The sequence below is a fragment of the Salvelinus fontinalis genome, chromosome 38 (assembly GCF_029448725.1).
Source record: "Salvelinus fontinalis isolate EN_2023a chromosome 38, ASM2944872v1, whole genome shotgun sequence".
Taxonomy (NCBI): Eukaryota; Metazoa; Chordata; class Actinopteri; order Salmoniformes; family Salmonidae; genus Salvelinus; species Salvelinus fontinalis.
The window spans coordinates 31,451,234-31,466,197 of NC_074702.1; the positions used below are offsets into that span (position 1 = coordinate 31,451,234).

General features: G+C 42.7%; 1 protein-coding gene across 1 annotated transcript in view; it reads right to left on the reverse strand.

The window, feature by feature from the left end:
- Positions 1–2,111: 2,111 nt before the first annotated feature.
- LOC129837273 (inhibitor of Bruton tyrosine kinase-like) overlaps positions 2,112–14,964 on the reverse strand; it is a 49,220-nt gene continuing 36,367 nt past the window's right edge. The window contains exons 25-26 of the mRNA XM_055903298.1: positions 3,551–3,683; positions 2,112–3,235 (exon numbers count right to left, since the gene is read on the reverse strand). Of these exons, the coding sequence (XP_055759273.1) occupies positions 3,110–3,235; positions 3,551–3,683 (259 nt within the window). The 3' untranslated portion in view covers positions 2,112–3,109. The remainder of the gene's footprint in view (positions 3,236–3,550; positions 3,684–14,964) is intronic.

Consider the following 14,964-nt stretch of genomic DNA (forward strand, 5'->3'; position numbering starts at 1 on the left):
ACCTAGATCTTCTGCACAGACTGCTAAACCTGGGCCTTGACAGTGAATCTCAGTAAGACAAAAATAATGTTGTTCCAAAAAAGGTCCAGTTGCCAGAACTACAAATTCCATCTAGACACTGTTGCCTTAGAGCACACAAAGAACTACCTACCTCGACCCAAACATCAGAATCACAAGTAACTTCAACAAAGCAAGAAGGGCCTTCTATGCCATCAAAATGAACATACAATTCAACATCCCAATAAGGATCCGGCTAAATATACTTTAATCAGTTATAGAACCCATTGCCCTTTATGGTTATGAGGTCTGGGGTCCACTCACGAACCGAGAATTCTTAAAATAGGACAAACACCAAATTGAGAGTGCATGCACAATTCTGCAAAAAATTATTATAATAATGCATGCAAAGTAGAATTAGGACAACACCCACTATCAAAATCCAGAAAAGAGCAGTTCAATCCTATAACCACCTAAAATGAAGTGACTCCCAAAAAGGGGAAACCGATTTATTTTACTCAAACCACCTACTGTTGACTACCTACCCTCTGGTTGTAAGGAAATTACTAGATGGATTTGGTTTAGTCAGTGGCTGTTCTGGGTAAGGCTAAACTGTAAGGTACAGAGGACCGTGAGAGAGACCAAGAGAGAGGGAGGTCTGAGCTGGATATAGGCTGTGTGACAGTAGTAACCAAGGATGACCAAAGGCTACCCAAGAGGACAAGGTGGGTGAATTACAACTGACACGCAGTGTGTGTCTCTGTTGTCTGTGAAAGAAATTAGGGAGATTGGGGGAAGAGAGGCTCGAAGTTCAAGATGAAACGCTGATGGTCCCTGTACAGCAATAGAGAAAACACTCTCTCTCCTCCCCTCTCATGCTCATCCATAAGCATGAGTAGACTGGTACCTGGAACCTACTCCCTGTTCTGAGTGATAAGAGAAGACGTCCACGTCACAAGTTATCAATGGCAGTGGTCTAAGGCACTGCATCTCAGTGCTAGAAGAATCACTACAGACCCTGGTTCAATTACAGGCCGTTTTTTTTTTTTTTTTTAACTACACCCCGTCAGACTCACTGGCTGATTAAAATTCAGGGCCCACTACTAGGCTACGTCCCAAATCCCATCCTGTTCCCTAAATAGTAAACTACTTTTTGTCCAGAGCCCTGGTCAAAAGTAGTGCACTACTTAGAGAATAGGGTGCCATCTGGGACACATCCTTAAAAAGACTGAAAACAGTGGGGGCAGATGTCACCATCTTGGCTCTGGCCAGCGGTGGGAGAGAGCAAGAGAGAGATTAGCTTAGTGCTTTGAGAGGCATTTTACTCAAGCTTCACAGATATGAAACGCTCAGGGATGACACTACTGTACATGATCAAAGTTGGAACTCAAGTAAAATGATTCATTTTTAAAAGTTATATAAAAAAATAAAAAATAGAAAATGTTTCCCCATTAGATGGAAATTCAGCTGTTACATTCTATGAACAAGGAGAATTTCAGGAGATATCCACATTCTTATAGTTCAATTCTGAGGTGGTGAGCATCTCTGGAGTATGTCACGCTCATTAGCAGGAGGTAAACGTCTAATGAGGTAAACACTTACAGCACATCTGAGGTAAACATTTTCTGCCAGTGACCTAGCTGGACCATTCTGACATGACGCCAAGTATTTTTCTGAGAGCCTTTCTGTGTACCTCATCATCTCCGTTCTGACTAATTGAGCTTCATGGAATAATCACAAGGAACTCAGGTCTCAGTCTCTGGCGGACTCCTGATGTCATACTGTATCGACTTAGAACTATTTAGGACCCATTAAATCACCACCCTTCCTCTCTTTTCATGGCAGGGTCATCACAAGTAGGTGTTTAATTGTTGTTTATTTATGCAGAGCACAGATGTTAGAGTGGAGAGGCACTGTTTCCAATGAGATGAATGTAGCTCTCACTGAATCTGTCAGGGAGTTTGAGGGCGATTGCCAACACTAGACAGACTATCATGAGCCCTGGACATTCACACTCTTCTGTTTGGCATAATACAAGACAGGCCTATTGTAATATTGCACAGATAATTATAAAACCAATTCCACAATAAGACTGATAGAACCAGGAAACATGGTCATTGCACAGGTGTGTTTTATTGCATGCCATTTTCATCACATCCAAAGTCTCAAACGAAGGGTGCTGCATGGAATAAGACTGGGTTTACATGGTCTGGGTCTGCGGTACCAAGCCAACACATCAGCTCCAGAACACAAAATAAAGTAAAACAACTCAAATACAGCCAGCCAGAAAGTAGTGAAATGATTAGTGTGTGTGTGTGTGTGTGTGTGTGTGTGTGTGTGTGTGTGTGTGTGTGTGTGTGTGTGTACACAGAGGATCGTCAGGGTGGAAGCAAGGCACAAACCCGACAGCTTGCCCTATAACTCTGATAAAAGCGAAACAAGCGAACTCATACACAATTAGCTCACACTAGAAAATGGCAGGCTGCGTGACACCGTCACTCACTACCACCTCTGTTCATGATTCAACTACCCTGCATCACACAATATATCCAGAACACAACACATTTCCCAACTCATAAAGTAGAACTAGGTAGAAACCAGATCAGGCTGGCCTCTGAACTCCAGGCCCTGGAGTTCGGCTTAGTTCTTCTCAGAGGAACTTGTGCTATAGTACTTTCCCTAATTGGCACAGCTTATTCACCTAAAAAAAAGTGTGCGTGCTGAAACCGACCAATCCTGCTTTGCTAATGTAGTTCTGGACTCAATTTGTAGTTTGGACTGCTCCATTTCCTTACATACTTTGTCTTTGGCAACTAAACTTTTTGGAAGAATGTCTTTACTCATGTTTTGATGGGAAGGCGCAAAAAATATTTTCCTCATCCACTGTTCCTTGCTCAGGGACACACTCAAAAAAAGGTCAACACAAAAAAGAGCCGTGACAAAAACTAAGGAACACTGGAATTCGGCATAAAAGCCCTGCGTCAGACCCAGCACACTGGCACAACTAGGCCTGAGGTATATCTTAACACTGACTGACAGGAGATACATATGGTCATCAGGTGGATAAGGATATGAGTATGTGACGTCTCACAACGCACGTGGGTGCGACGTCTCAGTGTTTGTTCCAGAAGGGGATGGCGATGGGCCCCTGGACAGACCTCTCCACCACAATCATCTCGTCGGGGTTGTTGCGGGTGCCGTAGTGACACAAAAGCTCTTGGATCGCTGCCTCCTCAATCTGCAAAGAGGAGAGGGACGGGAGACACACAAACACAGTTGGAGTGTGTTAAAGCCACAGCCAAGTCAAGGCAGCTGTCCTACAGACATGAGTTAGACAGAGGTGATGGAAGGAGGAAGGGGGGGGGGGGATTGAATATCAACAGCTGATCTACACTAAGTCCTTCAGATTTCCTCTTAGAGACATTTATCAAGGTACTGAATCATTTTGTTGAGTACTTGAGTTCGAACAGAAAAGCTCACAGTGAAAAGAAAAGCAGTGTGCATAGTAAACGTCGGCTACAAATTTCTGCACACACACACACATAAGCGTTACCTGAATGAGTGCCAGAAGTTTCTCTCGGCTGCGGATCAGTGCAGCCTCCTGCTGTTGCTCCTCCTCCACGATAGAAGCAAAGGTTACCATGGAGGCCGTAGGGGGGCTGCCCGCCGCTCCCAGCACCCAGGGGCTGGTCAGTAAAGAAAACGACCTTGAGTTTGTGACAGGTTGAACATTCTCCCACCCTCAAACAATTGCTCCTTTTTTACCCCCCTGTGGTTGTTCAGGGTTTTTTCAAGGTTGGGACAAGGTGACATGTGTTAGGTACATCCTGTAATAATACTGACACTGATCTGAGACAGAGACCCCGAGAGAGATCTGAAATGGATATATCCTATGTGACAGTGGTAACCAAGGATGACCACAGGCTACCCAAGAGGACAAGGGTTGGGTGAATTACAACTGACACAGTGTGTGTGTGTGTGTGTGTGTGTGTGTGTGTACGCATGACAGAAAACACTAATGTAATGCTGATGGTCCCTGTAAGGCAATAGAGAAAACATTGACAAATAATGTTGACTTACACACTACTTATTAAAAAAAAACTACAAATATGTATATTACACTTTCCCCCAGCCCTGAACTCTCCCTCCCTCAGTGCTCATCCATAAGCATAAGGAGTAGACTAGAACCTGGATCCTACTTTCTGTTCTGAGTGATCACTTGTGACATGGGAGCCATCTCTAATCAATGCTGATTATGATCAGAAGCCAACACTACACCACAGACTCACTGGCTGATTCATATTCAGGGCCCACTACTAGGTTACATCTCAAATCCCATCATATTCTCTACATAGTGAACTACTTTTGACCAATAGCCCAAAACATACAGTTGAAGTCGGAAGTTTACATACATTTAGTCATTCAAATTCGTTTTTCAACCACTAAACACATTTCTTGTTAACAAACTATAGTTTTTGGCAAGTCGGTTAGGACATCTACTTTCTGCAACATTTTTCCAACAATTGTTTACAGACAGATTATTTCACTTATAATTCAATGTATCACAATTCCAGTGGGTCAGAAGTTTACATACACTAAGTTGACTATGCCATTAAACAGCTTGGAAAATTCCAGAAAATTATGTCATGGCTTTACACGCTTTTGATAAGCTAATTGACATAATTTGAGTCAATTGGAAGTGTACCTGTGGATGTATTTCAAGGCCTACAAACTCAGTGTCTCTTTGCTTGACATCATGGGAAAATCAAAAGAAATCAGCCAAGACCTCAGAAAAGAAATTGTAGACCTCCACAAGTCTGGTTCATCCTTGGGAGCAATTTCCAAATGCCTTAAGGTGCCACGTTCATCTGTACAAACAATAGTACGCAAGTGTAAAGACCATGGGACCACGCAGCCGTCATAACGCTCAGGAAGCAGACGCGTTCTGTCTCCTAGAGATGAACGTACTTTTGTGCGAAAAGTGCAAATCAATCCTGGAACAACAGCAAAGGACCTTGTGAAGATGCTGGAGGAAACAGGAACAAAAGTATATACAGTGGGGCAAAAAAGTATTTAGTCAGCCACCAATTGTGCAAGTTCTCCCACTTAAAAAGATGAGAGAGGCCTGTCATTTTCATCATAGGTACACTTCAACCATGACAGACAAAATGAGAAAGAAAAAAAAAATCCAGAAAAATCACATTGTAGGATTTTTAATGAATTTATTTGCAAATTATGGAAAATAAGTATTTGGTCACCTACAAACAAGCAAGATTTCTGGCTCTCACAGACCTGTAACTTCTTCTTTAAGAGGCTCCTCTGTCCTCCACTCGTTACCTGTATTAATGGCACCTGTTTGAACTTGTTATCAGTATAAAAGACACCTGTCCACAACCTCAAACAGTCACACTACAAACTCCACTATGGCCAAGACCAAAGAGCCGTCAAAGGACACCAGAAACAAAATTGTAGACCTGCACCAGGCTGGGAAGACTGAATCTGCAATAGGTAAGCAGCTTGGTTTGAAGAAATCAACTGTGGGAGCAATTATTAGGAAATGGAAGACATACAAGACCACTGATAATCTCCCTCGATCTGGGGCTCCACGCAAGATCTCACCCCGTGGGGTCAAAATGATCACAAGAACGGTGAGCAAAAATCCCAGAACCACACGAGGGGACCTAGTGAATGACCTGCAGAGCGCTGGGACCAAAGTAACAAAGCCTACCATCAGTAACACACTACGCCGCCAGGGACTCAAATCCTGCAGTGCCAGACGTGTCCCCCTGCTTAAGCCCGTACATGTCCAGGCCCGTCTGAAGTTTGCTAGAGAGCATTTGGATGATCCAGAAGAAGATTGGGAGAATGTCATATGGTCAGATGAAACCAAAATAGGACCTTTTGGTAAAAACTCAACTCGTCGTGTTTGGAGGACAAAGAATGCTGAGTTGCATCCAAAGAACACCATACCTACTGTGAAGCATGTGGGTGGAAACATCATGCTTTGGGGCTGTTTTTCTGCAAAGGGACCAGGACGACTGATCCGTGTAAAGGAAAGAATGAATGGGGCCATGTATCGTGAGATTTTGAGTGAAAACCTCCTTCCATCAGCAAGGGCATTGAAGATGAAACGTGGCTGAGTCTTTCAGCATGACAATGATCCCAAACACACCGCCCAGGCAACGAAGGAGTGGCTTCGTAAGAAGCATTTCAAGGTCCTGGAGTGGCCTAGCCCATCTCCAGATCTCAACCCTATAGAAAATCTTTGGAGGGAGTTGAAAGTCTGTTGCCCAGCAACAGCCCCAAAACATCACTGCTCTAGAGGAGATCTGCATGGAGGAATGGGCCAAAATACCAGCAACAGTGTGTGAAAACCTTGTGAAGACTTACAGAAAACGTTTAACCTCTGTCATTGCCAACAAAGGGTATATAAAGTATTGAGATAAACTTTTGTTATTGACCAAATACTTATTTTCCACCATAATTTGCAAATAAATTCATAAAAAAATCCTACAATGTGATTTTCTGGATTTTTTCTTCTCATTTTGTCTGTCATAGTTGAAGTGTACCTATGATGAAAATTACAGGCGTCTCATCTTTTTAAGTGGGAGAACTTGCACAATTGGTGGCTGACTAAATCCTTTTTTGCCCCACTGTACATCTACAGTAAAACGAGTCCTATATCGACATAACCTGAAAGGCCACTCCGCAAGGAAGAAGCCACTGCTTCAAAACTACCATAAAAAAGCCAGACTACGGTTTGCAACTGCACATGGGGACAAAGATCGTACTTTTTGGAGAAATTCCTCTGGTCTGATGAAACAAAAATAGAACTGTTTGGACATGAGGACTTATCGTTATGTTTGGAGGAAAAAGGGGGAGCCTTGCAAGCCGAAGAACACCATCCCAAACGTGAAGCACAGGGGGTGGCAGCATCATGTTGTGGGGGGCTTTGCTGCAGGAGGGATTGGTGCACTTCACAGAATAGATGGCATCATGAGGATGGAAAATTATGTGGATATATTGAAGCAACATCAGTCAGGAAGTTAAAGCTTGGTCGCAAATGGGTCTTCCAATGACCCCAAGCATACTTCCAAAGTTGAGGCAAAATGGCTTACGGACAACAAAGAAGGTATTGGAGTGGACGTCACAAAGCCCTGACCCCCATCCTATTGAAAATGTGTGAAAAAGCATGTGTGAGCAAGGAGGCCTACAAACCTTACTCAGTTACACCAGCTGTCAGGAGGAATGGGCCAAAATTCACCCAACTTATTGTGGGAAGCTTGTGGAAGGCCACCCAAAACATTTGACCCAAGTTAAACAATTTAAAGGCAATGCTACCAAATACTAATTGAGTGTATGTAAACTTCTGAGCCACTGGGAATGTGATGAAAGAAATAAAAGCTGAAATAAATCTCTATTATTCTGACATTTCACATTCTTAAAATAAAGTGGTGATCCTAACTGACCTAAGACAGGGAATTTTAAATAAATGTATTTGGCTAAGGTGCATGTAAACTTCCGACTTCAACTCTCTGTGTGTGTGTGTGTGTGTGTGTGTGTGTGTGTGTGTGTGTGTGTGTGTGTGTGTGTGTGTGTGTGTGTGTGTGTGTGTGTGTGTGTATATATATATATATATATATATATATATATATATATATATATATATATATATATATATAAATAAATAAATAAAATATATATTTTTTACATATATCCTTTATAAAACGACGCAAGTCAGTTAAGAACAAATTCTTATTTACAATGACGGCCAAACCCGGACAATGCTGGGTCACCCTATGGGACTCCCAATCACGGCCGAATGTGATACAGCCTGTATTCGAACCAGGGACTGTAGTGACATCTCTTGCACTGAGATGCTGCGCCACTCGGGAGCCCAAATGTAGTGCACTACATACGGAATAGGGTGCCATTAGAGACTGCACAGAGTGGGAGCGGACGTCACAGACCGGGAAGAGAGCGTTTCCAGTCTGGTCTTTAATCCATCTTGGCTCTGGGCAGTGATAAAAGATCTATGTCTGGAAGACAGAGGCCCCGAATGACTCCGATAGAAGAGGAAGTAAGCAAAAGTCAAGAGCTTCTGCAAAAACAGAGTTTGACACCCTTGGGTCACACAAGCGCACACACTCCCTGTAATTCTTTGGCCTGATATGATGAGAGATGTCACAATTCAAAACGTGCCGCACACAAAGTTGAAGTAAAAACATCCACACGATGGTTTCACCAGCATTCCTCAAACACCTCCGCCCATATTATGTGTTCATTTAGATGTCAACGTTAAAAGGACACAGCACATGAACAATCTCTTCCAAACGTTTTCATGTCAAAATACCCCAAAATCTATTACGCTGAAATCGTATCGTTTACTGTCGTTTCAAATGAGGTGCAGACAGTATTCAGTTGACCTGGTCTCAGTTTGAGCCGTCTTGCCAACTCCTGTGGCAAATACTCAGCTCTTTTGGCATCTAAAGCTCTACCAATCCAGCTGGTGTCTGAGTGGTGGTGTAGTTCACGGTGCAGGGTGAAGTTGACCCTAAATGCTGATCTTGGGTCAGTTTAGCATTTTCCCCATTAATAGTTAAGGTTAGGATTGGGGGGGGCTGATCATAGGAGCTGTTCCAACCAGTGGCGTAGCTCACTAGACTGTCATTCTAACTGACGTTTCAGTCTTGTTAAATGGGAAGTGAAAAGGTCATTGTGACCATCAGCCTGGTGGCTCCACAGCCCGAGCAGTGAGTCACATCCTGTTTCAGGCAGCGGCTTCCCTTTCAGTACATTGACCCTTCACTAAGCCCCGTCCCACTTGGTTACTGTTGGAACCTCGGACAACATTAACCCAGGAAGCCAAATTCCCCTTCCAACCACTGGCGAAATCCCCTCACAATGGTCTTAAAATGTGCTTTTAATACACAATGAAATTAAACACAGACTAGCCCTAACTAATCAGGAAACTCTTGGGTATGTTGTGGTGGACTGTCATTACAATTGCTTCACAGGAACATAGGGCTGGGTGATATACCGTATTTGACCATATACCGGTATTGATGCACGGACCGGTTTGGATTTTTACATTACATTCTATAACGGTATTTGAAAGTTGGGTTTTTAAAATGTGATACGCCGTGTGTAACATACATTTCTATAGTTCACGTCGCTGCTTGAGTCATCCGTCTCCGCTCGCTCTCCATGCTGCTACCCACACAGACCTAGCCCCGCCTGTCACTCAAGGAGCTCATGTGTTAATCCTCAACCACGAGACACTTGTGTTGTCTGCATGCAGCACAGGCAACAATGTTGACACGGGTGTGGTTCACACTTCAAATCTTAATATAAATTCCACTAGTGTTCTAGAACTACACTATTAGTTTGTGCAAACAGCTAGTTTGTATTTTCTTTGCAAGTTGGGTCTAAATCTTGTTAGCCGCTAATGCTAATCACTAGCGAGCTAATAAATGTAGTCAGAGCAAACGTAATTAGCTACATACATACATACATAGCAAAAAATGAAACGTCCTCTCACTGTCAACTGAGTTTATTTTCAGCAAACTTAACATGTGTAAATATTTGTATGAACATAACAAGGTTCAACAACTGAAACATAAACTGAACAAGTTCCACAGACATGTGACTAACAGAAATGGAATAATGTGTCCCTGAACAAAGGAGGGGGTCAAAATCAAAAGTCCGTATCTGGTGTGGCCACCAGCTGCATTAAGTACTGCAGAGCATCTCCTCCTCATGGACAGCACCAGATTTGCAAGTTCAGTTCTTGCTGTGAGATGTTACCCCACTCTTCCACCAAGGCACCTGCAAGTTCCCAGGCATTTCTGGGGGTAATGGCCCTAGCCCCTCACCCTCCGATCCAACAGGTCCCAGACGTGCTCAATGGGACTGAGATCCAGGCTCTTCGCTGGCCATGGCAAAACACTGACATTCCTGTCTGGCAGGAAATCCCTCACAGAACGAGCAGTATGGCTGGTGGCATTGTCATGCTGGAGGGTCAGGATGAGCCTGCAGGAAGGGTACAACATGAGGGAGGAGCACATCGTTGAAATTGCCTGCAATGATAAGCTCAGTCCGATGATGCTGTGACACACCGCCCCAGACCATGACGGACCCTCCAACTCGATCCCGCTCCAGAGTACAGGCCTCGGTGTAGCGCTCATTCCTTCGACGATAGACGCAAATCCAACCATCATCCCTGGTGAGACAAAACCGCAACTCGTCAGTGAAGATCACTTTTTGTCAGTCCTGTCTGGTCCAGCGACGGTGGGTTTGTGCCTATAGGTGAAGTTGTCACCGGTGATGTCTGGTGAGGACCTGCCTTAACAACAGGCCTACAAGCCCTCAGTCCAGCCTCTCTCAGCCTATTGCAGACAGTCTGAGCACTGATGGAGGGATTGTGCATTCCTGGTGTAACTCGGGCAGTTGTTGTTGCCATCCTGTACCTGTCCCGCAAGTGTGATGTTCGGATGTACCGATCCTGTGCAGGTGTTGTTACACGTGGTCTGCCACTGCGAGGACGATCAGCTGTCTATCCTGTCTCCCTGTAGCGCTGTCTTAGGTGTCTCACAGTAGAGATATTGCAATGTATTGCCCTGGCCACATCTGCAGTCCTCATGCCTCCTTGCAGCATGCCTAAGGGCACGTTCACACATATGAGCAGGGACCCTGGTCATCTTTCTTTTGATGAAAAGTCTGTAGAAAGGCCTCTTTAGTGTCATAGTCATAACTGTGACCTTAATTGCCTACCGTCTGTAAGCTGTTAGTGTCTTAATGACCGTTCCACAGGTGCATGTTCATTAATTGTTTATGGGTCATTGAACAAGCATGAAAAACTGTTCTCAAACCATTTACAATGAAGATGTGTGAAGTTATTTGGATTTTTACGAATTATCTTTGAAAGACAGGGTCCTGAAAAGGGATGTTTCTTTTTTTGCTGAGTTTTTATACACACATACCAGTGACGGTATAGACCTAAATCAACATGTTTATGTAACAGTATCTTCTAAATTAAAAGAGGAATACGCAAAGCATGAATATGTTAACTACTAAGAGAAAACATTCAATGTAGCCAAAGATTATTGAGTCCCCTTGGCAACCCTTAACAACAATTTTGGTTCCTACCCTGTCACAATAACACCTCCTTGGCATTTTTGAATTGTCGTCATGTCAAACACTGTATTCAAAGTGCCCACCACTATATTCTAACTATAGAACTAGAATAATAATTATATATTTCAATGATGCCAACAGTACACCTAAGTGTTTTGCGCCAAATCACAAGTCAAATTGCATTTGCAACATTTGGTTAAAAATAATGTCCACAAGTGTGAAAATTATCTAAAATGAGTGCAGGAAATGTAGAAACAGATTAATGTCAAATTATTTTTGGTTGAATTGAACAGTATAAAACAAAATCAGAAAGGAGAAAGACCCATTGAAATCACTTAGATTTGACGGTCTAGCAGTCATATAGCAAATGTAGAACTTCAATTATAAAAAATATTTAAAAAATAAAAGTCAAATACAGTCATACCATCGCAATTATTTTAAAATACCGTAATATGATATTCTGGCCATGTCGCCCAGCCGTACGGGAAACGGATAAAATTATGTTTGTAGTGTTGCTAGCCACTGAATGGCTCTGAATGTACTGTGCATGCAGTCAAAAGGTATTCACCACTTTGGGGGATAATAAGTAGTGATGCACGGATATGACATTTTTGTCCAATACTTTCCTTACCAAAAAAACTGATACCAATAATTAACATTTTAGCGGCCTTTTAAGCATTCTAGTACAGTTAAATAGGTAACACACACGGAGGCAGCAGTCTAAGGCACTGCATCTTAGTGCAAGAGGCGTCACTACAGTCCCTGGTTCGAATCCAGACTGTATCATATACGGCCGTGAATGGGAGTCTCATAGGGCGGCGCACAATTGGCCCAGGTTTGGCCAGGGTAGGTCGTCATTGTAAATAAGAATTTGTTCTTAAGTGACATGCCTAGTTAAATAACGGTTACGCACATCACACTGATCAATAAGTTATTTTGTTGGCATTTATGTGTGTCCCCATTACCAGTAACATAATCCAAACCTATTTCTTTCACTTACTTGCTGTGCTGTTTATTTGTTCAGTCGTTTCATTCTCAACCAGTATCTCTATGGAACGCCGTTTGGGTCTTTGCGTGTCAAAAAATATACTATTTAACACTATTTGACATGTCAAATAAGCTTGTTGACCAATCAGGACCTGAATATGACTGCACGTCACAATAATATCACGGATTAATATATTTTTTAAGTAGTTACACATTGATTACACTATCCCTCTTATTTCACAACAATTCATCGATACGTATGCTATAATGCTGGTAAAGTTGTCTCACTCACCTACAGTGCTGGTTATAAAAAAAAGCTATCTAGCTCATGGATGCAAACAATGTTCTTCAACAAAAACATAGCAAAATGACAATCTGTTTCAGTTGCTATAGTTAGCTAGCTGTATAGCTAGGTGTCATCTAAAATTACCCTAATTTATAAGACAGTTCTTATTTGATTAATGGTGTCGGATCCATCTCAATAAGGATTAGCCACAATAGTGGACTTTGCGATTACCATTTGTATTCATTTGGATTACTGTCAATTATATACTTCTATTTTGAAGGCAAACCGCAAATTCCCCTATTGTGCCTAATCCTTATTGTGGCTAGCTTCATAACACATAACCCAGTGCGGTCAAGCCTAACTAGCCAGATGAAGCTAGCTGGCTGCTTATAACATTAACCCTGTTGCCCAAAGCTAAGTTGCTGACTAGCTATTTATTTTCATGAACTGAAGACGTTTTTTTTTTTTTCATGCAGACTTTTTTGTACATCTTTGACAGTGCTACTGTATCTTTTTTGACACTCCATAGTATTATGTTGTGACGCTATTACTGTGTAACTCCGGTAGGGCAACATCTGAAAAATAGCGCACTTGGTAGTGTGTACCGGTGCTCGACCAGTCGGCGAAAGCCAACATCACCCACGACAGAACGGTTGATTGTCAACGGCAATGAATTTCATGATCTTGGCTTTAATGGATTTCACCTTTTGAGTTGTCTCACTGAAATTTTGTTACTCAAATGACTGCTCGACTTGTTGATTGCTCAATCCACACAGCACGCACTGTGGGCTATTTTAGGAATGCTGTGTTGCACGTATAGCGCAAAAATGTACGTGGCGTCATGACGTCATGTAGGTATGCACGTCAGCTTTGACATCAGTTTTGCACATTGGGGCGTTAAACTAGACATCAGCCGATACCGATGTTGGCCTCTTTAGATATGTTCACCGATATATCGTGCATCCCTACTAATAAGTGCTCTCAAATATTTTTCTGATGTCGACAGCAGATCAATTATATTCCTAATATAGCCAACTTATTAGCAAGCTACCTTTGAGAACGTTTTATTAAGTAGATAGCAAGCTAGGCAGCGTTTGCAAAGTTTGGTGCTCAATGACACAGAGCCAGTAGCTAAACAGTTGAGCTAACAAAGTATAATTTCGTATTAGCAAAATACTCCAAGACCCTCTGCATTTCAGGAAACACAGTGGCAAGTACCCCTGGTGCACTGATAAACTATTTAGCCATTCAAAACATAAAAATAAAAAAAATCTCAGTTTTTCCCCACTGGCTTTCATGTTGGAGGGCCAGTAGGAGGCACTCTTTCCTCTGGTCTAAAAAAATATCCCTATGCCCCAGGGCAGTGATTGGGGACACTGCCCTGTATAGGGTGCCGTCTTTCGGATGGGACGTTAAACGGGTGTCCTGACTCTCTGAGGTCATTAAAGATCCCATGGCACTTATCGTAAGAGTAGGGGTGTTAACCCCGGTGTCCTGGCTAAATTCCCAATCTGGCCCTCAAACCATCATGGTCACCTAATAATCCCCAGTTTACAATTGGCTTATTCATCCCCCTCCTCTCCCCTGTAACTATTCCCCAGGTCGTTGCTGCAAATGAGAACGTTTTCTCAGTCAACTTACCTGGTAAAATAACGGTAAAATAAAAAATAAAATAAAAAAATGTGTTCATGAGCTTGTCTGAGGTGTCATACTCAACCACAGTTGCTATCTATTGTTGCGATGCGACTGCTAGCACAAAATTCCGGGCAGAGCGAAGGGAGTTCGGGCGATTTTTCCCTCTCGCTAAAACAATGAGTTCAAAAAAAATTTTGTGCCATCTGTGCATCTGCATAGATCACTTTGCACCTATGTTGGCAGGAGTTTCACGAGAGTGTGTGTGTGTGTGTAGAGAAGGCTATGCTTATTGTCGTTTCAAATCTCATCAGAGCTTTTAGACATCAATAAAGGCGATACAATGCACGCCCAGTGTGCAGGAGCTTCTTACCTTCCAATGATATTTTAACAATTAACATCATTACACACCAAGGTGGCTTAGCAGTTCAGACGTCTTTTCCGTATTGTCTTGTCGTGTCCTGTATATATATATATTTACACCTTTTCTTCACATATCTTTTATTTATTTTATTATCCAAGAACTCAACTACAAAAGCTTTCCTGCAAAAGCTTTCCTGCAACCCGCTTCACCAATTACTATAAGTATTATTTACCTCAATCTGAAAATCCATCGTGGAAGATAGCCAGGGGCTAATTCAGAAGCTAGCCTGAAAGCTAACCAGAAGCTACTCCGATAGCTAGCCAGAAGCTAATCTGTAGCTGCCCCGAAATTAGCCGGTTTGCTAGCTAGCGTTGGTGTTTCAGCTGCCCACGTTTTGCGGTCATCAGCTATTCCTTTAGCTCGATAATCTACCGGCACTTTTGTGCAACGCGACTCGGACCGGAGCATTCCGGGACTTTTTTTCTCTCAGTTTCCCCGGATTCCAACCGCAGGCTCTGGACACTTGCACCTTGATTTCGCAGCTAGCTAGCTGCATACCGTG